General features: G+C 47.3%; 1 protein-coding gene across 3 annotated transcripts in view; it reads left to right on the plus strand.

The window, feature by feature from the left end:
- The window catches only part of TENM4 (teneurin transmembrane protein 4), a 390035-nt gene that overhangs the window by 190939 nt on the left and 171151 nt on the right, over positions 1-27945 (plus strand). For all 3 annotated transcript variants that reach the window (XM_036259322.1, XM_036259324.1, XM_036259323.1), the window contains 3 exons: positions 8367-8537; positions 15938-16152; positions 18031-18241. In XM_036259322.1, the coding sequence (XP_036115215.1) occupies positions 8367-8537; positions 15938-16152; positions 18031-18241 (597 nt within the window). The remainder of the gene's footprint in view (positions 1-8366; positions 8538-15937; positions 16153-18030; positions 18242-27945) is intronic.

Below are 27945 nucleotides of genomic sequence, written 5' to 3' on the forward strand. Positions count from 1 at the left end.
TGAATGGGAACCTGTCCTCTATGTCCTCCACGCCAGCCCGAGAAATGCTTGGGATTTGAAGCGACCGGGACCTTGTTTTGGATCCTGGGGCTGTCATGATGCATGGTGCAGTTACAGATAATTCTGGAGCCTTGGTTTCCTAGAGATACAAAATTAGATTAATAACATCTACCTTGCTGCTGTGTTTTGAGAAGCCTAATCTATAAAATGGGGTTACTAATAATATCTTCCTTAGAATTTTCTCAGATTAAATGACACAATGAGTGTGAATTCTGCCGCAGTATGACATACACATGGTGCAATTTGAAAAAAATGACAGCTGTTGTTATTTCAGTAATAATCCTAATTATGTCTGTCTCCTTCCCTTCCTCCCTTTCTTCTCCACTTCTGCGGACCAGGTGCTGGGGATGGAAGTCGAAGGAGTAATCCCTGCCCTGAGGAGAGGGCCCGCAGGGGCCTGGGCAGAGCAGCTCTGTGGGTCTGTTCCCTTCACCTGAGGCTCCTTTAATCTGGGAGTACAGTGCTGATGGAGGAACAAGCAGGAAGATGCTTTAACTGCTCTTACAGGATTTCCTGCTGCGACTTAATGACAGGGTCATTTACTAGAAAGCTCTGAACTCAGAGGTCAGAGCCGGCGGCTCAGAGCGGTGCCAGGCCCTGCCACACGCACCCGTCATGTCTGTGTCTCCACCCTGTGACTGTGACTTCAGTCCCAGCGACCTCCCCCCAACACCAGAGCAAAACTCAGGGTTGTCAGCTCTCTCAAGTAACCTTCCTGCACTTTCTCAGTGAAACCCTTAATATACACTGAAGATGATGATGATGAGATGATACCCACCAAGAAGGCCCCCCACTAGCTGTGTACTTGAGTGAATCCCAAGCACCATAATAAGCTCATAAAACACATTATTTTCTTTCATCTTCTCGGTGACTCTTGGATTTAAGTATTGTCACCATTTTATAGATGAGGAAACTGAGGCTTAAAGGAGTTAAATAGCCTATGCGTCAAGCTGCGTCACTATAAACATGAGAACCAGGGGCTGCCTGGCAGCAAAGGCTGTGCTGCGTATAAGCCCACGTGTCTGTGCCTTTGGTGTCCTGGTGTCTGCGGCCGCACGGCAGTGGGAGAGGGCGGGGAGAGGGGCCTGGGCGGAGGTCACTCCAGGGCTTGGTGGAGGCAGGCAGCCTCTAAATTAGTTACCTACAGAAGAGGTCTTCTCAGAGCCTGTCAGGTGAAAGGTGCTCCGAAATGACGGCTCTCTTATTCTATCGCTGCAATAATAGCAGTTTACTCCATTCTGCACAAATTAGATTCCGGCCATGGTTCCCCTACAAGTTGCCGTGTCACCAGTTTTCAGCCGGTGAAATTGACATTTCTCCTCGGCGTTGGCTGCTCCCCGCTTCAGAGACTCCCTGCGCTCCAGCCGCTCCCTCACGCCCAGCCCCACCCCGACATACAGACATACAGAGCAGCTACCAGGGAATCCTTGCTCAAAGGCCTCCCTCCCCCCAGCACTGCACAGCACAGAGAAATGATTCACTGGGCCGGAGTCCATTCTCCAAAAACCACTTAATTTGTGGGTGAGAGACAGTCACCCTGATTGTTGCAGCCAGATTTATCCAGAGACAGGGAGAAAAGCAATATATTTACTTGATTGAAAATTAACCACACGTAATCACCAATGGGATCCTGTCAGGCTGCTTTATAGTGACTCTGCTTGTAAAAACTTGTATCCATTGGGCAAACAGCTCGAGTTCCTAAGGCTGTCAGCTAATGGGAGCATGATAGGAGAGGGCCCTCAGCCTCAAGAACCTTGCAGTTGGCAGGAAGGAGAATTAGGGGAACATTCTAGAAAGAAGAAAAAGATGGCATGACGGAGCCGGCTTTAACAAATCTTGCAGTGGATTCCGGAATTAGGAAAATCAGTGTAGCAAAATGACAGGGATGACAGCTGCCATTTATTGAGCTGCTACTATGTGCCAGGCACAGTTCTAAGCAAATTGCTACATTATTTCATTTCATCCTTTGAGGTAGCCATTACTGTCTTCATTTTGTGCATGAGGAAACTGAGACTCGGAGAGGCAGTCATGTGACCAAAGTCATGAAACTAATAAATGACCTGACTCTGAGTGTTCTGAAGAGAGCTGAGTGGAGAACTGACGCTGCCCATGCAAGTCACTTATTTGCGTTTATGTGGTTTTGATGGTGTGGATCAGCCGTGTCTAAGGGGAAGGATGGGGACCCCATGCTTTGTCCTTGAGGAGAAGGCTCCTTAATAAACAGTCCCCAAAGAGCAAACCTGGCTATGTTATCAGCAGAGGTTTGGCCTTAACTTTTTTTTTATCCTCACCCGAGGATATTTTTCCATTTTTTGTACAGATAGAGTGGGAGGGAGAGAGAGGAAGGGAGAGAGAGAGAGAGAAACATCGATGTGAAGGGACACATCGAGTGGCTGCCACCCGCACGACCAACCAGGGCCGGGGACAAACTGCAACCGAAGTACGTGCCCTTAGCGGGAACCGAACCCGGGTCTCTCTGGACCGCAGGCCGACACTCTAACCGCTGAGCCAAACTGGCCAGGGCCTTAATTATTTTTTTAAACTTAATTTCAGGCATATAACTCACCAGCAGTGTGATAAACTGCTGGACTTTGGGACCAGTTAGATCTAGGTTCAAATGTGACTTTCTCATTCCCCATCTGGACAGTGTCTCTGAGCAAATCATGCAGCCTCTCTGAGAATCCAGTATTTTCATCTGTAAAACGAGAGTTGTAATTTCTGAAGGCGTCAGTAAGGATCGAATGAAATAATGTACGTAATTCCCCCGGCCTGGGTATCCCACACTTGGCCTACGTTCAAAAACAGGATCGCCTCCCTCTGCTCTGTCGTCTTTCTTTTCTGCCTATTGCTCCTGGGGCCAAGTTGTAGAGCTTTCTTTTTAATGCAGAACAGCATTGAAGTGAGTTTGGAAACTAGCAAAGAAAATTTATCCATAACCCTTCCACAGTAATTCAAAGCCTGATGTCAGTTTTAGGTATGTCTTTCCAGATTTTTTTTTTCATATGCATATCTGGTTTTATAGAGATGCAGTCAGCAGAAACATGCAATTTTGTGTCCTGCTTTTTTCCTCTTAACATTATATTGTAAGCATTTGCCCTCATTCCTGGTTGTCATAGTTATTTATCATAATGATTACCTTGCATTCCATCCAGTACTTGTATCATATTTTAGCTAAGTCATTCCCTATTTTTAGACCTCTAGGTTGCTTCCAATTTTTTTTTTTTTTTTTTTTTTTTTTTGCTTTTATACTGCAGTCTACATTTCTGTGTACATAACTTCTTGGTTTGGAACTTTTGAACACCATGGCTTTGTAGCAAAAGCAATACAACCTGGTGAATGAAACTCTTGTGTTGTTTTTGTTTTATCTTTTTGGTTTTGTTTTGCCCACCATGAGTCAAATAATTCAGTGACTAATATTTTACACAAATGATACTTAAAAAAACACCAGCAGTAATGTGAGACAAAAATGTGGGTACCTGTATCACTGAGTTGGTTCCCACTGCCTTTGAAACCAAAAATATCCCTGGAATCGACGATGTTCGGTTATCGCCATCCCTAGGCACTATCTGGAACTGCAGGTGTACAGATGCGCTCAGTTTGGGAAGGGGGGCTCGCATTGGAACAGCAGAAATCTCCTGTTCTGTACTGGTGACTCCTGCATAATGACTTTGTTAATTGCCTCCCGCTGGCCAGGTGCTGCCAGGAGCCTTCAATGTCTGCACATCTACTGAGCGTTTTTCTTAAAAATGTCAGCATGGAGCATGCACTTTCTCAGCTATCTCTCATGTCGTGCTGGGCAAGGAAAGGTGACTGGAAAATGTCAGCCCTCGGATCAGATTGACCAGCTCTAAGGGAACAGGAAACTTCCCCCAGCCCAGCTCTTGGCTCTCAGAAATCATTACATTTCAATATGGGTGATCCTAGGAGCCGGCAGCCTTTCCACAGCCTTTCTCTGAACTCCATAGCATCTTTTCACCTTTTCTCTGAATTACAAACTAGTTGAAAGGCAAAACTAGAATCAGGTTTCTTATTTGCGTCACTTTTAGTGTACTTGAGAAGAGTTTTGCACAGTTTTACATACAAACTTCAGGGTATAGTTGCGGTAATTCTGTGATGCACATTGGGGGGGGGGGTTACCACTGAGTGGTTCCTCAGGAGACAGCACCATGGTGATTACATCTGTACTGTTTCCGTGGTCTGGTCCATCCTCCAGGGAGGCTGGAGAGGAGCATTTCCGTGTCTTGGGTTTTTTGGATCCTCTGGAACACGGGTTCCTGACTCTGAAACCTGCCTCTACACCAGCCCTGTGGTGTTTGGTGACTTACTTTACCTCTCTGCACCTATAGCTCAGTTTATCACTATAACTCGGGTTCTATCCCAGTTTCATTGTGTACATTCTCCAATGAAGTTTCTTTCAACCTATCTTTATGTGAGGATCCAGTTGAACTCAGAGATACAGAAAAAGCATTTGGCGGTTAGTTTTGTGTCGCTATTGTTATTTTGATCATCATCCAGGATAGAGGAGAGAGGTTGCTTGAGCTTCAGTGTTCCTTAGCCAGTCTCTGGCTGAGCGCCTGCTATGCCCTTTGGGAAGAGGAGAGCAGGGCAAACTATTTCCCTTCCTCCTCTCTCCCCCTCCCCCAGAACCCAGAACCATGAACATAACCACCCACCGAACAACTCAGTGAAACAGTGGAGGAGCGTGACTTAGACTTAAGACTCTGGGCCGCAGACAACGGCTCCCTTTTATTTGGGCGCTAAGGTGGCACCATTTCAGCTTCACATCTCATGCCCCACGTGCTCCGGCTCCTCTGAGCCCTCCTTCCAGCTCCCGCTGCTCAGCCCAGTTTTGGTGACCCTGGGCTCACTTCCCTATCCACCAGCCTCCATAATGACTTCTGAATGACTGCATCTTCGGAGAGGGCCCAAGTCTGAGCTGGGCCCAGAGCTTTGCTTTCCCAGCTGGTTCTCAGGAGCACATCTGCCACAGGTACAGAGACTGGCCAGCCCTGCAGCTGTGTGGGGCCTCCGTGACTCCAGGGCCACAGCCCCCAGCAGGGAGCGCCCACACGCACCTCCTCGCTTTCGGACCACAGCCTCCCCATCTGCTGGGGATGGTCCTGCCCCGCCTGCCTTGCCCCAGACACCAGATCTTGTGGTCATTTTCACCCCTAACACATTTCCCTTGCCGTATGGTTTGAAGCAAAGACTTGCTTTGGCATCTTGTTAAAAATAAGAGAAAGCTTTGACAATAAAAATGTTTCCCTTCACAAAACTCTAAGAGTTCTGTTCATTCTAGGATTAGTTCATTCTCGTGACTCTTGAACAAGACAGCACTTTTGCACACTGAGATGAGTTCGTTGATTACGATGGGGAAAGAGGCAGCCCACACTGAGCTGTATATATCTGAGTCGTCCGTAGTTCGAACAATCTCTGCATCACCTTGGAGTTGCCAATATATAGATTAAAACAGTAAGAAGGTAAGCAGAAATGTAAGCTAATTCAGCCTTGGAAATAGCCAAGTGTTCACTTCTTCCAGGCAAGTCAACATTTATTATTACTGACAACTGCCCAGAGATGGTCGAACACGGTGTGAAGCCCTTTGGTGCCCGGTGTCTCAACAGTGCTCAATAAATGTTAGCTGCTCTTTTATCACGGCCATCAGTGGTACGTGGTAATGGTTATAAAACACAGTTAATCACATAAATGTACAATTTACAAACCACGCTGCCGTATTTCATCTCATATGATACAACAGTCCTTTGAAATATGTTTATCCCCATTTCTCAGGTGAGAGTACTGGAGCTAGAAAGCGGCTGTTAGGATTCGGAACCAGTTTTCTTGCCTTTGATGCTCACACTTTCCCCTGCACCACAGGCACCAGAAAGAGAGCACAGGGTCAGATTCTGCTTCTGTTCCCGGAGAACGACTCCTGGTTAAATCTGACCTGTGTGCACTCCCTGGGGGGCTTGTGTCGACTAGAAGTCAGGAGGCTGTGCTGTGTTCCCGTCTCCGCCACAGATTTTTGGGTCTTGAAGGCAGTCACGTGACCCCTCAAGGCCACCATCATTGGACCCGTCCACACACTGGGGCCAAGTCATACAACTTTCCGTCCACCTCACAGGATCCTGCATTGCTACCTAAAAGCCACGTAAAAGCCTTGGAGGCTGCTTGGTGTGTCGAAGGGGATGCCCCTGTAAGGCTCACGCGCCTGGCTGGACAGAGCAGTGAGAGGCAGCAGGTGAAGTGGGGGGAGCCTGGTCTTCACACCGGAAAGACTGAGCTGTATGATTTCGGAATCTGAACAGTTTTGGCTCCTAGTTTAGACCCTGCCCCTTGTTAGCCATTTAACTTTCTGTATGTTAATTGATGTCTTTGTGCCTTAGTTTCTTCATCTGTAAAATGGGGTTATGGGGTTATTAACACTCACCTTTTAGGATCATTATGAGAATGAAAGGAAATACTACATTGACTGCTCTTGGCACAGTGCCTGGCACGTGGTAAGCATTCAGTAAATCATAGTTTTATTATTATAATTTTAGTTAACCTTCTGAGCATGAATGTGCACTTCTGTGAATTGGGTTTGGCAGGGTGACGACTATATGGAATGTGTACAAATTACCCAGCATGCTGCCTGGCACATAGTGGTCCTCGGTAAACATAATTACCAAGGGCCTTCATATCTCTCTAGATCCCCCCTGTGCTTGTAAGGCCCGCGTAGTGCGTCAGTCACCCTCCTCTGGGCCTTCTAGTCCTCTATAAAGTCTGTTGCTTATCATCTCCCCTACTGACTGGGAGCGTATCGAAGCAGGGGTGTCTGATGCAGGGCTGGCTCTCCAGACCAGCCGCAGATCCTGGTGTCGAGTAAGCTTTCAGAAAATGCTCATCAGTTGAACAAAAGTGTGATGCTACATACTGGAAGCTGTGGGGGTCCAGGCACTGGAGTGTCTCGCTGTCACTGTGGGAATCAGGGTGCCCGTCCAAGAAGGCTGAGCATTGTCAAGGCTCACGTCTCAGATCCTCAGATGGGATGTAAGCAGACATTTGTACTAGATTTGGGGAGCAGGCTTCCTAGCCTTCTCCAGCATCGTGTATCTCAAGGGACAGTGTCCATTCTTCAGCACCTATGGTCCCATCCAGATTGTTGGACAAGACTATTTAGCAGTTGCTACTTTGGAAAAAACATTTTTAACACAGAGATACATGTGCATGACACAAAATCAAAATGTGCAACAGTGAAAGTAAGTCTCTCTTCTGTCCCTTTCCCTTAGCATCTCCTTCCTTCATAGGACATACCCGCTGTCACCAATGTCTTTCCTATCCTTCTAGAAATATTCTGTACATATATAGGAATGTTTTTACACAAAGGTGGTAGCATATCAAACACACTGCCCTGACTGTTATCATATTCCCTCCAGAAAAGTACATACAAAGAGCTCCCTACTCTTGTTTATGGGTCGCACAGCATATTGTGTGACTAGAACCTGCCTGGCCCCTTATTGATGGACTGGTCACCGGTATTTTCCTATTACGGAAGATGCTGCAGTAAATAACCTTACAGTCAGTGTTTGCACGTCCCTTAGCGTGTGTGTGAGTATCTGGAGGAGACATTTCTAGAATTGGACGCTCCGAGTCCCAGGGTAAAGGGTATGTGTATTTTAAACCTGACAGCTTTGTCGAGTCGCCCTCCACAGGATTTATCCCAGCTTCAGCTGGCACGAGCCAAGTGGGAGAGTGTCTGTTTCCTGCTCTCTGCCAGCACTGTGTATTTGCAGCCTTTTCTTTCTTTCATCTTTGCCAAACCATATGTGAGAACCAGTATTTCAGAGTTGAATTCGCATTTCTCCTACTATGAGTGGCACCAAGAGTCTTTTTTTGATATAATTGAGAGCCACTGTATTTCGTATTGTAAATTGTTCCTATGCCTATTTTCCTATTGAGTCGTTGGACTTTGCCTATTATTTTTAGATGTTATTTTTATATTAGGAAAATTAACCTTTTGTGATACAAATTACAGTGTTCCCCTTAAATTAAAGCACAAGTCCTAGACCTGAAACTCCCACCCCTGCCCCTGCCCCTCCAGGCTCCACGAGACCACGAGACCTCGAGGCAGGGGCTGCGCCTTGGTTACTTCCATGTGCCCAGGTCCCTACGAGGGACTTGGCACTCTCTCCTCGGGGGCTACCCGTTGAACTGAACTGACCTGAATCCCTGTGTTCCCCACCCCACCTGCCCTCCCCTGTGGCTTGGGAGTTTCATTTCCGCCTCCGGCAGAAAAAGATGACTTTTCTCATTGCTCACCACAGCCATGCACCTGTTTGGCCTAAACTGGCACCTGCAGCCGATGGAGGGGCAGATGTATGAGATCACGGAGGACACAGCCAGCAGTTGGCCTGTGCCAACGGACGTCTCCCTGTATCCCTCAGGGGGCACTGGGTTAGAGATCCCTGACAGGAAAGGCAAAGGAGCCACAGAAGGTAGGGTTGCCGTGTTGTCCGTGTTGTGAGTCCTCTCTGTCCACCTTTGAACCGAGGAGACCATTCTGCGCATCATGTGCCTGACTCATAGCTCCATGCCCTGGCGCTTCCTGCATCCCTGTGCACTCCACGCCCTGCACTCCACGCCGTCTGCCAGTCCACGTGTGTCCTCGTCTCAGTTCCTTGTCACTGTGAGCTCATAGCAGGGCATGGGCAGGGCTCACGACGCTCAGTGTATCCCATCTCATGCCTCCAGGGAAGCATTGCGGGTTTGCACACTGCTGGGGTGGCCGCCTTTGACTGTGTGGGATCCAGACAAGCTCTTCTGGGGCAGCCTCATGAGATAAACGGGCATCTCCAGGAGTGGGGCCTGGTGAGGTGGGTGGATGGTGTCTTGTAGCTGAAAGATCCTTGGACCCTTGTGGTTTAATGGAAGCACCAGTTCAGGTGTTCTAGCATTTACCAGCCATGTGACCTTGAGCAAGTCACTCATTTTCCCATGCTCTAGTTTCCTCGTATGCAATAGCAATAGCAATAATCATGAGTGTTTGTACAGTGTGTTTGTTTCAAAGATTTTTGCCAAGAGCATTTCACATTTAATCCTCACAGGGATTCTGTGAGGTAAGTATAATTACGAGGGGGAGGGAGAGAGGGAGAGCAACATCGATGTGAGAGAGATACATCAATCACCTGCCTCCTGCACGCCCCTTGCAGGGGATTGAGCCCAGAATCAAACTGGGACCTCTCTGTCCATGGGATGACACTCAATACACTGAGCTACACCAGCCAAGCATGTATACCCATTTTAGATGCAAAAACTAAAGGTCATATTAATTAGGTGACTTGGCCAGTCACCCGCTAGTAAATAATGGAATTTGGAAATTGAGCCAACATCTGCATGGCCCCAGGGCTCTTGCTGTCTCCACAAGTTGTCCGTCCTGACGAATCCTGTAGTTACAAGGCCCTGAAGGAGATGTGGATGAGAAATCTCATTGTACAATGAGACGCAAATTTATTTTTCCATCATTGATAAAAATGCTGGTGAAATTTGGAGTTTGGCATTCTAAATGGGACATCATTAGACCATGTTCTGAACTTCTTAGGGGTCTTTCTAACATGCCACAGACACAGATTCTTTCACTGTCAGCCGAGAACGACACAAACTCACAGATATTAGTACCAGGAAAGATGTCTGAGCTAACAGGCCAGTCCGGTGGGCATTCTGAGCAGCATGGCCCTCCATCTCCTGCACGTGATGTGACTTGTTCTATCTCTCTGGTGTTACCTCAGTCAGCAAGGTGCCCATAGCGGCCTCTGGCCCTCACTGCCTACCTCTTTCCTTTCCCCTCATTTAACCTGGAGGTCATGGCCTCTGAGCCTCCCTGGCCTTCCAAGGATTTGTCTTCTAGGCATCTGTGTGGGTCATAGGGTAGCATAGCGCCTGTTGCAGTATCTATTCTTGGTCACTGAAGTGATCATCTTGAAAGCCAAAATCAACTTTTTACCTATAGTCATCTTGAAGGGAAGTAACCGGGAGGTATTTCCACAGGGCCAACACCATCTTCTCCTTTACAAAGATTTTAAGACTTAAAACCTTGAATAATGTATACTTTCCTGGCCCCTTATTAGGACATGAGGACACATGCATGGGGCCATGGGAAGAGCTCTGGCTTAGGAGTCAGGAGCCTGAATTCAAGTGTGGCTGCTGCCCACTGACCTGTGATGTCACTTTAAGCAAATCCCTTGACTAGACCTTCTGGGCTTCATTTTTTTTCCTCTTTACGGGGAGGCTATTGAGCTAGATTATCTCTAAGATCCATTCTAATTTGCCAGTTCTACATATGAAATTAGACATAGAATCATCATGTGACCAACCAGATGGCTCTTCAGAATTTTTTTTTTCAAGTTGGCCCTGTCCATGGTCCTGCTGGTTGGCTTGGGCTGCCCGAACCAGTTTATAGTGTCGGATGCCACAGGTGAATACCATAAAATGAAGACTGTCTTTAGATCAGCATGTACAGATGCAGATTTAAGATACATTTGACCCTAAAGCTCTCGGTAAAGGGTCTTATTTAGCAAAATATATTTTCTTCCTTCCATGATCTCTATCAGACATTCTTTAAACAGGAGTTAGATGTATCTGAAATCTCTCACTCTAATGAAATTAGCTTGTGGGTTGTTTAGGCTAGGAGCAGGAGGTGAGATAAGAGACAAAATCCAATTGCACTAGCTTATTGGTTTACTTTAATTGGAGTATTTTTGCTTGAAGGAATTATCTATCATTACTAATGCAAATGGAAGCCCTGTTCACCAGACCCTCAAATGCAGTGCGGCGCGGGAAAGTGGTCAGCATCCAAAGCAATTCCTGTGACCAAAAAATACATCAGTCTGGAAAAACAGAGGAGAAAGCTCTCCATAGTTTATGTGAGACCACCTGGTTCTTCATTTCTTCCCCTGGTCAAGCCAATGTCTACTCGGTTTATGTTTTTAATCGTGATGTTAAAAATCTAGTTCCTTCGACACATGTCAAGGAGGAGAGTCTGTAGCCCAGATGTGAGTGCATATTTCCGGTCCCTTCCGAGGACATCAAAGAGGAGAGCTGGTTCCGGAATTAGAATTAGAGACCCTGTTCCACAGTGATGGGGGAAGCAATGGGGTATGATAGAGAAAGGATAGATGGGCTTTGGGACCAGGGACCCCAGGGTTTGACTCCTGGCAGTTACTCCATCTCCTTTGGTCTTAGTCTCCTCAAAAAGTATCGGTTCCTTTCCTCCCATCTATTCACATCAAAAGTCATTCCATATCAGTTATTAGAGTCTCGGAAATCCAGACTGATTAACATTTTATCCTTGGGGCATTTTTGAATATTGTTTAATAATGCAAAGGAAACATTGGATGAACCAGTATTTTAAGTGTTCACCATTCTTTGAGAATAACCTCAAACTACAGTATATACTATACTTTCAAAGTGACTATAACCATTTCAGGGTTGTCATAGGACAGAAACCAAATACAGCAGCTTTTGCAAGTAAAGCCACAAGAACTTACGTTATGCATTAGTGGAGAAGGGGGGAAAGGCAATGAATAAACAAGCATTTCTGATGGTTGAATTGGTGGGCTAGGGGATAGCATTTACTTCTTTCTGCAATGAAATCAAAATTGCCCATCAGTTTGAACCATGGAAATTGCTGCACTCAGGCTCAGCTGGGCTCTCCAAAATGAAACAGCTTATTTTGATAACCAAATACATTCCACACAGTTGCTAAGGAAACTAAAGGATACTTTGTGCAAGTTATTGCATTGAAAAGAACCAAAAAAGGTGGAAGCAGGGGGTAGAATATTATTTTATTAGGAATTTAGAACCTATGTAGATGGAGCTTAGTTCCGGAGAGTAAAGACTGACTGAGCAAGTGCATGGACTTTCGGTTCTTAAATCTCTCATATTTTACTGAGCTAGCCAATCATTTCAGAAATTTATTGAGAAATTTATTTTATAGACATGATTATTTGTTTGCATTGCCATAGGAAGCCTGAGTTTGTATATATTTACAAAGAAAAGAGTAGAATTGTCAGTAGAATCTGACTTGTGAAACCTAATCGTGGTGCTGGTGGTCCCTAATCCTGAATTAAGTACGTTGTACTGTTTATCATGCCTCTGGGGGCACCCACTGATTGGATAGTGCCTGTCCTATGAATGTTTGAGATGCTGGCTGTCACCTTTAACTTTGAGGCCTGTTTGCAGGTCCCTACTTCATAAAACTTGTCAACTTCTTGTACCCCAGGATTCCAGGAAGTTTGTCAGTGGGCCTTGGATCTGCCTGGTCTGCCTTGCTATTTAGCCTGCTGGGACTGTGCATTAAATTGGACTCTTAGTTTTAAAGGGGGTCAGCACACTCTGCCACCATTGAGAATGTCTTTGAAGAGTTGTAATTAATCATCCATCAATTTAATGCTCTAAGAAGCCATATTCCAATAAATAAAGAGGAACTCCAAATGGGTTCATCTCTCACTGTTTCTTAAGCATTCTGACAACCAGTATATACATTTTAATAGTATGAGAATTACCTGACCCAATATACATGCAGGTGCCCACCATATAGTTGGTGTTGAATAAATGGTGGCTAAAACTACTTCTACCTTCATTACTATTACTACATTGTTATTATTATTATTATTATAAATATATTATAATTATATGATTATAATTACTTTCCAGAATGTACATAGGGATAAAAAGAATTATATACGCAGGTCTTTTCTCCTCCGGTTGCCTCTGCCTGCTCTCATTACCCCAACACTGGTGGGTTTTGCCATGTAGTAGGATATTTGCTGTCCCAGTGTTCACAATTTGGTGCTCAGAACTAAGAGCAAAGAATCTTGAGTTATAGGATCTGGAATGAGGACAGCAGGAAGGGTTTTTTAAAGGCAGGATAGGATGGAGGTGGTTTCACTCTGAAGTTTCACTCAGCCCGTAGCCCAGCCGGTCTCATGCCTCTTTCCCGTCAGGCTGAGGTCCTCAGCAGGCTGCCGCTCTTTCCCCTGAAAAGTCCCTGTCTCATCCCTGTGGTTACTCCAGGGGGCCCCTGGGGACTGCAGGGGAGAAGAATAGAGGTTAAGTTCCAGATGGGAATCCTCTTTCCCCTATCACAGAATGCCTTTAGACCAGGTTGTGGTCCCTTCCCTTAGGGTCTAGACGGGTTGACTTCTGGTCCAAGGTCACCTTTTTTTTTTTTTTTTAATCCTCACTCAAGGACATTTTTGCATTCATCTTCAGATAGAGCGGGAGGGAGAGAGGCAGAAAGAGAGAGAAACATCGATGTGAGAGAGACACATCAAGTGGTTGCCACTCACACGACCCCAACTAGGGCCGGGGACAAACTGCAACTGAGGTACATGCCCTTAGCAGGACCCGAACCCAGGACTCTCTGGTCCACGGGCCAACACTCTAACTGCTGAGCCAAACTGGCCGGGGCCCAAGGTCACTTTTGAACCAAAGCTCCAGAGTAGCCCTCACAGCCTCAGCCAAAAAAGTCAAAGTCCTGGGCAGGGCAGAGGGGTGCCCTAGACCAGAATTTACTATTTTGATTTCATCATATACACACCGAAGACAATTTTTTTTTCTGCCGTTTTGGCCTTTTTGGTGAAATACTAGAGTGCTGAAAAAGAATATTCCCCTTTTGCCCCTCCCTCCTCCAGGGTAAGAGCCAATTGAGACAGGCCCCTGGGGCCTGCAGACTTCCTGAGCGAGTCTCTGGGCTTGGCCCCTGACCTCTGAGGCTACAGAAGCTGATACAATAGCTGTCTCCGGCACACATGTTCGCTGAAGGAGAAAATGAGCTGTGCGTGGTTTTCCAACAGCATGCCAAAATGCGGGAGGAAGTCTTCTATTTATTCTCAGACTCAGGAGTTATTGGAAGGCAGGCCATTCTGCAGTCGCACCCGCCCTGACTCCCACCTACTCACAGAGGAAATGAGTCCTTGGGATTAGCAGTTTGGGGCTTATTTCTATGCAGTTTCAAGGAGTAAATAGCCCAGAACTCATCCTGCTTTCATTCCGTACTCCCTCAGACTTCTGCTTCCCGAGCAGAAGTAGAAGCCGGAGGGGACACTGTCTTCCACCTGGACTGTAAAAGGATGGTGGTATTAGGAAACCAGAAATCGGATAAGGAAGTGTGAAAGTAATTCTCTTCCATCTCCGTGCTCTGCGAATTTAGCTTCTGCCTTTGAACTCTGAACCCCTGTGTGGTGGTTTGTGCGTGTCTCCATTTGCAAGGTGAACGTCTGGGGCATGTTGCTTCCACCAAGGAATGAACCACAGGCTCTTTCCCAGGCTAATGACAGAATGCTGGGGGCACTTTTATTGAGAGCACGCATTTTTAACTTTTTTCTGTTGGCATATTTTTAATTAAAATAACATTTAACGGTTTGAAGCTAAAAACCTGATGTTTCTGCCTGGGAGTTTATAAGGGAATGATAACATATGGAGAAGTTTAACATTTAAATTGAATTGTATTATTTAAAACAGTAAAATATTTTATGACTACAACAGTGCCCTGCCAAGCTCCGTTCCAGCATCAAATGTGCTTTGTAAGGGATCTTACAAAGCTAGGGGAAAAAAGACATTTTAATTTCTTATTCCCCAAATGCTTTTTATAAAAGTTCCCATAAATGTATTTTCTTTACAAATGGATTCTTGTTCTCTGAAGTGTCTCTTCGAACATCTCTAACAACACAGCAGGCTTGGAACTCGGATGCCCAGGGGGTGATTTCTAATGACAAATCAGATGTTGGCATAATGTTGGTTTGTCATTGTCCTAAGGGTGGTCTTCTAACATCCCTAGAGCCTCCTGTTCCCTCAGAAGGCAGGAAGTTAGGTTTATATTTTTCACATGTGAATGTGTTTAATTACCAAATAGAGGAAGTTTGATAAGCAGTCTTCCTCCCTGGCACTTGGGGTGCCCCCAGAAAGCTGTCACTCTTGTGATCGGTGACAGAAATGGTCAAGAGACCTTACCCCTAATGACCCCAACTGCCCTCACCCCCCTGCAGCCTACAGGGTTGGGGTCTGGATCAGATTTCCAAGTATGTCACAGGCTTTGTGCCTGAACTTGAGACATTCCCTCAACTTGACTCTCTTTAGCACAAAAATGATATTCAAAGACCTTCATCCTAGACAAAGAAGCATTTCTCCTCTCTTCACAAGTACGCTCTTCCTCATCTTCCCCAACCCTACCCCGCTCCCAACACAAACCCCCTTCCACATATCTCAGCCTCAGAATTTGACTTCTGATCATATATACACCAGTGAACTTGCAAAATGCCAATCAGGTCCTGCTTCCTGCTGCTGGGAGAACCAGTCTTAGTTGGAAATTTCATAACAACACCTTTTCCCTCTAGCCTTTCTATTTTAGCATGCACGCTTTCACACACACACACACACAGCACAGTCTCATGTGACTGCAAATGATTATTTTTAGGATCAAAATATATCTTAACAAGCTGTGGAATTATGCAGTAAACAGATGGCCCTTAGGGAGGACCCACACCACTCTGGAGGAATGAGGATTCTTTTGTTTTTTTGTTTTTTTGGTACGTGCCCCTAGCGGGAACCGAACCCAGGACTCTCTGGTCCGCAGGCCAACGCTCCAACCACTGAGCCACACCAGCCAGAGCAGGAATGAGTATTTTCAGCAGAATAATTTGCGTGTCACTGGAAGAGAGTTCTGGACGTTCTTACGCTTCAGTAGGGGCACGGGGGATGGGGGTGCGCTGGCAGCAGACCGTTGTAGAGAGGAGTGTAGAGAGCAGGCGGGGAGTCCCCCTCGTTGGCTGCGCTAATTGCTTGATTCGCCTGTGTCTAATCATGACGTTTTTGTCTTCCCTTCCCTGTGTCTTGGTAGGAAAGCCCAGTAGTTTCTTTCCAGAGGACAGTTTCATAGACTCTGGAGAAATTGACGTGGGGAGACGGGCTTCCCAGAAGATTCCTCCTGGCACTTTCTGGAGGACTCAGGTGTTCATAGACCATCCTGTGCATCTGAAATTCAATGTCTCTCTGGGAAAGGCGGCTCTGGTTGGCATTTATGGCAGAAAAGGCCTCCCTCCTTCACATACACAGGTAACCAGAATCCCACGTGCCCTCCCCCTCCCCAGGCACCCACCTCAACTTTTAACCCAAAGACAGGAAGCCGAATGCTTAAACCTGTGTCCTTCAGCTTAAAGGGAATTTTATATATTTGATAGCCCTCCATCCATTTGCCCGATCTCAGGCCCTGCTTTTCAGATGCGTAGGTAGGGTTACATCCCTGGGCTGTTTAAGAGGAGGGAATACTAGGAAATCTCTCAATTGCCTTTCGACTACCACCCAGTCTCCTAAGTTAAATTATCTGAGAAATATAATCTAGAGAAAGAGGCACGCACTTTGGAGCCAGACAAACCTGGGTTTGAATCCTCTTATTATCAGCTATGAAACCTCAAGCCTGTTACTAATCCTCTCACAGCAAGTTTCCTAATCCGTCAGATGGAGGGAACAGTGCCTACCTGCAGGGATGTTGTGAAGACTAGAGACCAGCATTTACAAGGCAGCTGGTGCAGGACCTGGTTCAGAGTAGATGTCATTTCCCTAGGCTCACGCGCTCTGTCTCTCCTTCAGAGTTCCACACTCAGGTCGCACCAGAAACGCTTACTAAGCTCATTCAGGATGACTGACATATGACCAGTCACGCTGGATAAAGAACAGCCTTTTGTAAAGTCCTCCCAGCTCTGGGATTGGAGTAACTTAAATCATAGGTATCCAGCAGGCATTCCCAGGCCAAGTACAGTCTTCCAACACCAGTCGTTAAGATTTTTAGGTCAAAGCTAGATGCTAAGGATGGAATCACAGAAAAACAGAAACAGCCTGCGCCCCTGATTTTTTTGTAGAATTGCAATGCTAGCCCTAGACCTCATGCCTCCAGACATCTTTAATGAGCTAGGATAAATATCTATCTTGTTTTTTAAAAAGACAGAAAGAGAGAGAGGGAGGGAGGGAAAAAAAGAAAGGGAAGGAAAGAAGGAAGGGAGGAAGGAAGGAAGGGAGGGAGGGAGGGAGGGAGGGAGGAAGGAAGGAAGGAAGGAAGGAAGGAAGGAAGGAAGGAAGGAAGGAAGGAAGGAAGGAAGGAGAGAGAAAGAAAGAAAGAGAAAGAAAGAAAGAAAGAAAGAAAGAAAGAAAGAAAGAAAGAAAGAAAGAAGAAAGAAAGAAAGAAAGAAAGAAAGAGAGAAAGAGAGAAAGAGAGAAAGAGAGAAAGAGAGAAAGAAAGAAAGAGAAAGAGAGAAAGAGTAATTCAGTGTGCTTGCTAGTAGACCGGTAGGACTTGACCATCTCCCTGTCGGTAACACTGTGTGTCTGACTTCTCTTAAGTCTCATAGCAGCAGGCTCGGATCAGTTGGCAGTGGTGTTCGACAGAGCATGTAATCATTGATAGAGTTTTGGGCTAATCCCATTAAAACTGCTCCCTGAACCTGGAGCGCTTAGAAAGGATCACTGACAAAAGGAAGACGGATATAAATCACCTTCTCATTTGCACTTGACTGACATTGAAGGTGCATCCAGGGCTCCAGTCCCAATCCTGGGGCCCCAGGAGTCCACAGGGTTGGAGTTCAAACCGTAGCCAAGTGGCTGGGTTTCTGACCACGTGCCCGCCATGGGAAAAGCATGGTTGTTCCGGGACACTCGGCCAGGTGAAGACCTGCCACACACACACCAAACTTAAAGCAAAATGAGACCAAAAATGAATCCACTAATCAGGCTGCACTTGCAAGAGAACAAGGAGACTATGGCCATGAAAAAAATGGGGTCTGGGGAGGACTTGGAGGTGGTCGATCAACCTTCCCGTGGCTTTAGCCTCTTTCTCTTGCCCCGGGTGTGCGTCCTTGGGCTCTGCCCAGGAGACGTCTGAGGAAAGGAGCGTGCATTGGCCAAGCAGGCCCACGACTAACTGTGCTCTTTGTGCCTCAGTTTGACTTTGTGGAGCTGCTGGATGGAAGGAGGCTCCTGACCCAGGAAGCCCGGAGCCTGGAGGGGCCCCAGCGCCAGTCCCGGGGAGTCGTTCCTCCCTCCAGCCACGAGACCGGCTTCATCCAGTATTTGGATTCGGGCATCTGGCACCTGGCTTTTTACAACGACGGGAAGGAGCCCGAAGTGGTTTCTTTTCTCACCACTGCCATTGGTAAGGAACCGCCACCCCTCGGGGGTCCGTTTGTGCGAGAGGACGCTCGGGGATGCTGGGAGCTGAAGCTGAGCAGGGAACGTGTCCAGCCCGGAGCTGTAAATGCCACCTGCTGTCTGGCATCAGGCCGTCTGACCAGGCCTGCTGGACACGGAGCGAGACTGCGGTGTAGGGACGTGAGGGAAGGGGGGGCAGGAGGGCTGGAAGGCCGTCTGGGCTGGCTCCTGAGCCCAGGGCTGCTGCCCACCGCCCTCCACGTGCTGTCGCTGGCGTGGCGTGTGGACCAGCAGCTGCATCGGAAGGCGGGGGTGGGAGGAGGGCTGACTGGCGCAGGGACCCTGGGTGACCAGCCACACGGAGACAACGTTTCTCCTGCTGAAACTTCTCCAACACCTGTATTTTTTAAAAATAGTCTCCCCTTGGTTCAATTCACCGATTTCTTACTTGGGCTTTTTTGGTCTGTTTTGCTTTGGGAGCGCTCAACCCCTGGCGGATGAGAAAACAAGGGAAAGGCTTGGCGAGAGAAATGGCACTGCAAAGGGCTGGGTGACCAGTGTCACTGGTCACATTGGCTTCTGGTGGGAATAGAGGTGTCCTGATCTCCAGCAGAGAGTGAGCCCTGGGTTTTAAACCAGTGCTAACACCTTCGAGTCCCTCCCAGGGAAGAGGGCCACAGCTCCCGGTTCCGAGTGAGCCCGTGGCCACCTCCCACGCCCAGCACTCGTTATAAAGAATGTCTCCCCTTTACCCTCACATTCCACAGCATGGGTCCCCTCCTAAGGTCACCATGTGTGCCAGGGGACGCAGTGATCAGTGGTTCAGGCAGAAACCATTATTTTCTGAGTTTATATAGGAAGTGTTATGATGTAGGCTGGAGATAAAAACTTCCTACAGGAAACTAAAACTTAGGGAAAGATAAAAACGTCACTAGCCAGAGTGCCTGGGGACAAGGTTTCTGCTTAATGAAAAGTCCTGTGTGGTTTAGAGCTCACTCAGAGTTCCATCTCAGTCCTCAGCCTGAGTCTCTCTGACACAGAAGGTGGCATTGAATAGACACCTCTGAACCTGGTCCTTGGTGTCTAACACCCTTGCAAGACCCTGGCTCTCTTTTCTGAACAGCAGCTGCCATTTCCTGACCACCTTTCTCTTACTTGAACCCTGCCCTTAGTGCTGAGGCCAAGCATGCCTCTCAGTGAAACCCACGCATGACTTAGCAGCGTCTGCCAGCGCGGCCGGCTCAGTATTCTAGCCTCTTGGCCAAGCGACGGAGGTGGGGCTGTCAGGCTGCGTTAGCTCTGATGCAGGAAATACCACTTGTGCCGACCTTGTTGGCAAGGGTATGTCCCAGCGGCTGGACTTGGACATATCTTCTCTGCCTCCCCAACACCCAGCCAGGCGGAAAAGGGCCTCGCTCAGTTCCTAAGGGAGAGCGCGTGGGCGTGGCCTTTCCTCGGCCGACCCCTGGTGGACTGGCAGCAGCCCGGGCAGGGGTGGGCTGTGGCCTTCTCCCGGGTGCTGCCTTTCGAGGGAGAGAGGAAGTATGCTCAGTTCTGAAGCTCTGCCCTCACCTGTGATCTGACCCTGCACAGGTTGCTTAAGTTTTCCAGCTCTTGGTTTCTCAAGATCCTGGGATGTGAGGCAGCCACTCCGTAGTCACTGTGACCTGGGGGCTAGGGGTGCGGCTGCGTTCTGTCATCGGAGAACCAACGTGTCCTCACCATCAGTTAGGCCGTCACTGTGGGGTTTGCAGACGCCAGACCCCGCTGCTATGTTCTTTCTGGACATGGCAGCTTCAGCTAAGGGCACGATTATCAAGTCACCTGTGGTGCCCGAGTTCCAGCTTCGGGTCTCAGCCCACTTTCTGGTCGGCACGGTTCACCAGCCAGCATAGAGCACCAGGCTTGCTCAGAGCTGAGATGGCTTCCGATCTGAATTCTTCATTTGTAATAACTGAGCATAAATAGGAAAGGATATTAATACAAACCCCCAAAGAAAGTGACTTTTAATTAGGATGTGCCTCTTAGAGAAATCAAGTGAGGTACAGCCAAGTGCCTCGTCAAGTCTTGGCTTGTAGGAGCTTGGTAACCTGCTTTGTCGTAATTAAGGAGTCGGTGTTGACTCCCTCTGGTTCTCCTGTTTCACCGAAATGATAAAATCTGTCTTTGCCTCCTTTAACCCTATGATGTCTGTTAGGGCAGCTTGGCTATCCTGTGCTCTTCCGTGTTACGAACCACCTGGTGTCTTGCTCCTGTGCAGATTCTGCTTCTGCAGATCTGGGCGGGTCCCTAGATTCTGCATGTCTCTCCAGCACCTGTGGTGCTCGCTCTGGACCACATGTGGACAGCAAGGGGTTCTAGTATCTCATGGGTGCTCTCAAACATCGTCGTACAAAGGAATCCCCGGGGAAGCTAGTTCAGAATTCAGGTTGCTCCATCTTTCCCCACGAATGCTGACCAGTAGGGCCGAGGTAGAGCCCAGGTGATGCTGATGGTCTGTCTGTCAGCTGAGCTCTGAAAACAAATGCCTTGTGAGCGCCGCTCTCCATTCCTGCCTCCCTAGCTGTCTCAGGTTAGCTCTGCGACCACGGGCAGTCACCTCGCGTTCTGAGCCTCATTTTCCTTTTCTGGAAATGAAAGAGTAGTATTACGTTGCCAGCCCCATTGTGAAGATTATAGAGAGCAGATATCAAGTGCCTAGCGCGGGCATCGGGCGCGATGAGCACTCAGTAAGTGCAGGTTGTTAATATTCCCTGCCATCCCTTCCTCCTCCACCTTCCTCTTGCTGCCTTTCTAACTTGTCTGTCTTCCCTCAAGCTACGGTGATTGTTTAATGAATACCTTCTTTTCTTCAATGCAAAAATAGACCAATTGTGATGTTATTAATCCCTTTCTCCCCAAGAGGCCCTGGCATTGAGTCTCAGCTGTCTGTGGTTGTTACCAGTGAGTTATGAGTTGTAATTTGTCTTGGCAGGTTAATTAAAAGTTTAGGTCTTGTTTTAGTGAAGTCATTATGGTCCCAATATACAATTGTAACTCTCAGGTTTGCTTAACACACAAATTGGAATATGACCTTCCCTTCATTACATGTTGAAATGTGGACTAGAATTTAAGAAGATCGGAGATGTCAGAATCCAGAGTATTTATGTCTGTTTGTAATTAAGTAACAGGAGAAATAATTGTATTTAATTTAGCAAATGGCTAGATGGTGTACGTTTTTGCTTTTCCCTCCATTTAATGCAATACAGCTGACGATTTTAAATTAAATGAGTTTATCTTTTGCCTTGGAAAAAAAATCTAAATGCACTTTACAAACTGTATACACAAATATATACACACAGAGACCTGATGTTGACAGAACTCCCTGTGAACTAGATCTGTTTACACACACACACACACACACACACACACCACTGAAACCAAGCAAGTTTTAGAATGAAACATGGCTGTTTTTCTCCAAAAGAACAGCCTTTCCTCTACGTGTGGAGATCCAGAATTAGAGGGTAATGTTGGTTCTGGTCCTGGTTCCCTTGGGGTGGGTGTCCTTGTTGACCCCACTGTTGAATGAAGTAGGAGGATGTATACCAGTAGCCAAAATATAATTAAAGGGCCTTAAATACATTCTTTAAGCCATATTGCAGATGAGGAAACTGAGGCCCAGGGATGTTAAGAGAAAAGCCAGGACTTGAATTTACATCCATCTGACTCCAAAGCGTGTGATCTTCCTTCTTTAGCAACCTGCCTCCTTCCCAGGATCAAAGCCCCTTTTTTCTGTATTACATTTACTTCTGCTTTCCACCCATCCGTTCATGCAGCAAACATTTAATTTTATCATTTTTTGAATTTCAGTTTTCAATTGCAGTTTATGTTCAGTATTATTTTGTGTTAGTTTCAGATGTACAGCATAGTGGTTAGACAATCATGTACTTTGCAAAGTGCCCCCCCCCCCATACTTCCAGTACCCACCTGGCACCATACATATTTATTACAATATATTGATTACATTTCCTCTGTTGTACTTTATATCCCTGTGACTATTCTGCAAATACCGATCTGTACTTCTTAATCCCTTTGCCTTTTTTATCCAGCCCCTCTACCCCTCCCACCTGGCAACCATCAGTCTGTTTTTATATCTGTGAGTTTGTTTCTGTTTTGTTTGTTTGTATGTTTATATTGTTCTTTAGATTCCACACATAAGTGAAATCATGTGGTATTTTTCTTTCTTGGACTTTATTCACCGAGCATAATACCCTCTAGGTCCATCCATGTTGTCACAAATGGTAATATGTTGTTCTTTTTTATGGCTGAGTGATACTCCATTGTATATATGTACCACAATTTTTTTATCTACTTGTCGATTGATAGGTCCTTTGTTGCTTCCATCATTTGGCTATTGTAAATGAAGCTACAGTGAACATAGGGGTGCATATATTCTTTCAAATTCATGTTTTAGATATTTACCCAAAAGTGGAATTGCTGAGTCAGAAGGCAGTTTCGTTTTTAATTTTTTGAGGACCCTCCATATTATTTTCCGTAGAGGCTGCACCAGTCTGCATTCCCGCCAACAGTGCATGAGGGTTCCTGTCATTTAGCAGACATTTAGAGAGCTCCTACTGTGTGTTGAGGACCATACTCAGCTCTTTTCTGTATGTAATTTAGTCCTTACAAGACCTTAGATGCCATGTATTTTGACTTCATCTTTATAGATGAAGAAACTGAGGCTCAGAGAATTTAATTGACTTGCCCAAAGTCTCGGTCAGTAAAGACAGAGCTAGGATGAAAACTTACTTGGTCTCCAAATCCCTCACTCTCCACACTGTGCTACAGTGTCTGACTATTTGCAATGATACTATTACATATTTTATTTATATTTGTATTATATGGGATATAATTTTCCCTTTATTAATTTGCAAGCATCTTATATCAACACAGGAAATTTTCTTGGAAAGTCATTAAAAAGACCATGAAAAAATATCACAGCATCCAAAACTTTTCAAATAAATATATCTTCATATGCATTGCTTGCAACCACAAGACCTTGCAATAACAAGTCAGTATTGCAGCATTTTGGGTCTCCAGAAAGCATCTTATTTTTAAATGTTGGTTGATGTTGAAACATAGAAGGACAGATCAACCTGACATTGTAGCAGGATGATATAAAAAATAACAGAGGGGCCTGGCCGGTGTGGCTCAGAGGTTGAGCATCGACCCATGCACCAAGAAGTCACTGGCTCAATTCCCAGCCAGAGAACATGCCCAGGTTGTGGGCCCGATCCCCAGTGGGGGGCGTGCAAGAGGCGGCCAATCAATGTTCTCTCTCATCAATGTTTCTCTCTCTCTCTCTCTCTCCCCCTCCCTTCTTCTCTCTCTAAAATCAATAAAGAAAAAAATATTTTAAAAAACTAACAGAGGTGCCCCACAATGGATTTATTTATTAATTTTATAATTAATTTTTATTTATTTATCTTTATTGTTGAGAGTATTACAGATGTCCCCCATTTCTCCCCCACTGCCCCCCTCTACCAGTTCCCCCCCACCCCAGGCCTTCACCGCATTATTGTCTGTGTCCGTGGACTATGCAGATATGCATGTAAGTCCTTTAGTTAATCTTATATGCCCGGCCCACCTCGCCCCTTCAAACCCCAGAGAAAAGAAATGAGAATCGGCCCTGGCCAGTTTGGCTCAGCGGTTAGAGCGTCGACCTGCGGTCCGGAGAGACCCGGGTTCGGTTCCCGCTAAGGGCGTGTACCTCGGTTGCAGTTTGTCCCCGGCCCTGGTCAGTCGTGAGGGTGGCAGCCACTCAATGTGTCCCTTTCACATCGATGTTTCTCTCTCTCTCTCTCTGTTCCTGTCTCTCCCTCCCACTCTACCTGAACAAAAAAGGAAAAATGTCCTCGGGTGAGGATTAAAAAAAAAAAAAGAAATGAGAATCGTTGTTAGGAAACATAGACCCAGGTTGTTTGTATGAGAAGCGTGCTCTGGTCTGAGGACATTCATGCTCATTAACGAGAAGGGGCCCTGTGTTCGTGCCCAGGCAGTCACTGTAAATCGACCTGGTCTGTGTCCAGGGACGAGACAGACATAGCATATACCTGCTCTTTCTCAGGCTGGAGGGACAGAGAAGGTACGGTGTGATCTAGATAAAGGAGAGAAAGCGTTTACCCAGTAAGTGCCTCTAATCCAGGAAGGGACAAAGAAAGTCACTCCTGGAGCCACTGGTGGATGCCATTAGGATGGGAGGAAGGCGGGGCCACGTCCATCCAGGTGGCTGGGTCAGGGAGGGCTCTTCCGAGGGAGTGACGTTTGATGGACCTTATAGGGTGGGTAGAATCTTCATACTTAAAGGAGGGAGATGGGAGGGGGAGTTGTGGAGGAGTTCGTTCTAGGTAGCAGGAATGACATGGGAAAAGGCAGGTAGGCAGACAATTAATTGCTGGCTGTAAGGAGCCGGCGTTCTCTGACTAGAGCGGAGGGAGAAGCGAGCCGGCAGGGCGGGCCTTGAATGCCGCCCCAGGAAAAGGTTCGTTCTGCAGGCGTTTGAGCAAGGGACTGAAATAGTTAGAGCCAGAGGGTTTACAACTGCCCATTAATTTATGTAACTAAAAGAGGTTACTGGGACAGAGCTTTGTAATTTCATGGGGAAATTTTTAAAAAGAAAGAGGAGCCAGGAAGGACAGAAGGACGGTCCCGTGGCAGCGGTGGTGTCTTCATCAGCTGTTCCTGCGATCCATCCTTGTGTTCCTAGCTGCGAATGGATACTTTCGCATAACCTTCTGTTTTTCCAGGATCATCAAAATTGGGTCCTTTATGATTTTCCACAGCCCCCTGGACCATGCTATTTCTGTATGCCCCTTGCTTTGATTGGGTAAGACTACTTACCGTTCATTAGCCTTGGAGTGCTTTTGCGAGGGTCTGGAGAGAGAAATCCCAGATATTCTATACTGTAATTTGAGTAAAAACCGACACTACTTCAAAGAAGAAACTAAGAAAAGTGATTAGGAATGATTTTCGTTTTGAATACTCTCTGCCTTCACCATTCCCCGTATCCCCTGCCTCTGGATGGTAGGATAACACGCAGCAATGAGCAATCAAGGTCTCTCAGTAATCAGTTAACCTTGCAAATGACATTGGCAGCACTGGGGGAACGTCTACGGGAAACGCTTCTTTGGAGAAGTGCCCTGCGGATCCACCGCTCCCTGATAGCAGTGATGTCTTCGGAGCAGTCTGGGAGGCGTGGAGTGAAATTGTAGGCTGAAGCCAGCACATCGGAGACAAACTTCAGCCAAAAGTCAGTTCAGTGGAGGAGAGCGTGGAATATCGGAGCAGAGCATCTCTGCAGACTGAGGCCAGCCTGTCCCTGTCGCCCAGGACAGTAGGGCAAGCAGCGTGCCCTCCACCCGCACCTCACCCCCTTGGTGGCCCTGGGATCTGTCCAGAACCGCTGGACCTTCTGAATTCTCAGGGACCTGGGACCTCAAGGGCAGGAGGGAAGCAAAGATACCCACCTCAGGTAGCTACCCAGCAATAAAGTGAGTCTCTGGGACAGTTAGAAATGTGTCTCGTGTGCACAAAGCAAGATCCCAGCTGGTGGCACCAGGGGGTTTAACGTTCTCATGGGCACTCTCAGGCCAGGTGTGTCCCTCCAGGGCCGGCCCAGCAGCATGCATGCCCAGGCTCCTTCACCCCGACCACCTGCTGTTTTCACGCGTGGCCCCTCGTGGTCCTGAGATGCCGCTCCGCCTCCAGAGCGCGTGTTGCGTATCAGGCAGGAAAAGGAAGGGAAGCAAACAGGGAGCCGGCCTTCCTGAAGCCCGCAGCTCACATTTCTCCAGCAGAGCGTCACACGGCCTCTCAGAGCTGTGAGCAAATCTGAGGAAGTGAGTATTGTCAGATGGCCATGTTGGCTCTCTACACAAAATCAGGGTTCTCTCAGGAAGAGGGGGAGTGAATGTGGGTCATCAGGGTCCGTCACAGGCTGCGCTGGTTCTGTTTGGCTCAACAGGTGCCCACCAAGCGCTCCTTGCTGCGAGCCAGCCCCGGCCAGGGCACTGACGTGCAGCCGTGAGGCACACACGAGTTTGCCCGTGAGGTTCCCACAGACGCGTAAGCGAGGCTGAGAAAAAGGCAAAGTTGAGCCACATGACTGAGGAAAGGAAAGGCTTGGCTCCGTCTCTTTACAGCCCCCAGAGAACCAGGCTTTTCCGTGAAGCCTCAGAGCCCCTTGAATGATGCGTTAAGGGGGGTGGACAGAAGGAGCAGGTCCAGAGGGGTTGCAGGCAGACCTGGACACTGTGTCTGTTCATGTGCACTTTCAACCAGTGATCCACCGGTATCTCTGGTATATAAAATAGCCCTGCTTCCTGCCCTCAAGAAGTTTGTAGACATGCTTGAGACAGCTGGAGATGGACTCTTAGTTTAAATCCAATCATCAAATATAGATGTGATATATAATGGTAAATATTCATTAAGAAAAGAAGAAGGTACTCTAGAGAACCCTACAGGAGACCTAACTTAGATTGCTGGGACAGGGGTGGGAATACGAGTCGTTTAGATGAAGGAATGGAGAAAGAATAGACCAAGCAGAGAGAAGAGCATATGCAAAGGCCCTGGGCTAGGCAAGAGCTGGGATTTGTCCGAGGTACTTTACCATGGTCACACTGTAGGCTGCGAGGATCTAAGGGCCAAATGGTGTCAGGTGAGGCTGAAGAGGTGCCAGGAGCCCAACTGCACAGGCCTTTCATATGGCAGGCAGAGAGTTTTTTCTTTTGTTTTTGTTTATCCGGAGGGTAATGAGAAGCCACTGTGGGGCTTTGAGCTAGTGTCCGGATTTCCGTATTTGAAGGTCTCGCTAGCTGAAGGAGCTGGGATACAGTTAGGAGGCTGTGACGGTAGTCTAGGTGGGGCTCAGGCCAGAGGCCTTGGAAATGGAGATAAATGATGAAATTTGAGCTACCTACTGACCCTTGGAGATTATTGGTAATCCCCCCAATAAGGTGTTAAGATGATGTTTCCTAAGGGAACAGATTAGAGCAGGAAGAGAAAAGGGTTGCGGGACGGTCCGTTCTCAGGGTGAGGGACGACAGGCAGCCGGCAAAGGAGACTGTGAAGGTGAGGGATGGGGGGGGGGGGCGAAGAATGTGCAGGTGGAAGCGCGGTAGAGAGAACCCAGCTGCTGCAGGAGTCCTCCAGCTCGGCGTGGTAGCCATCCTCCGCCCCGTGGCCAGAGCTTCCACTTCGCTTCCACTCTGTCTTTGCCACGTTGGGCTACATCATGCCACGAGCCTTCGCAAACCTTGTATTTATTTAAATCTCATATGTAAAGATAAGAAAACTAAGGCTGAGAGAAGTCACGTGACTTTTCCAGGGTCACACAACTGCCGAGCGGCAGAGCCAGGATCACAGCTACAGCCGTCCGTTGATTGAGCCGTGATTCAGTGCCAGGCACTGCGCTGGGGGCATGCCCCCTTGGTCCTCAAAACAACCTGGAAGTTAGATTACGTGTGTTTCCACGTCGCAGATAAAGAAGCTGAGGCTCAGAGGTCTCATGCTATGTGCCAAGATCTCATAAGTAGGAACGAGCAGAGCCAGGTTAGCAACCCAGAGCCCATGCATGCTTTCTCTTACATCTCAGCGACCAGGTTTCTCATGTGTGACGACATCCTTGTGTGTCCTCATACACTCTCATAAGCAGGGTGTTGTCAGCATAGA

This window comes from Molossus molossus, unplaced genomic scaffold, assembly GCF_014108415.1.
Source record: "Molossus molossus isolate mMolMol1 unplaced genomic scaffold, mMolMol1.p scaffold_m16_p_13, whole genome shotgun sequence".
Taxonomy (NCBI): Eukaryota; Metazoa; Chordata; class Mammalia; order Chiroptera; family Molossidae; genus Molossus; species Molossus molossus.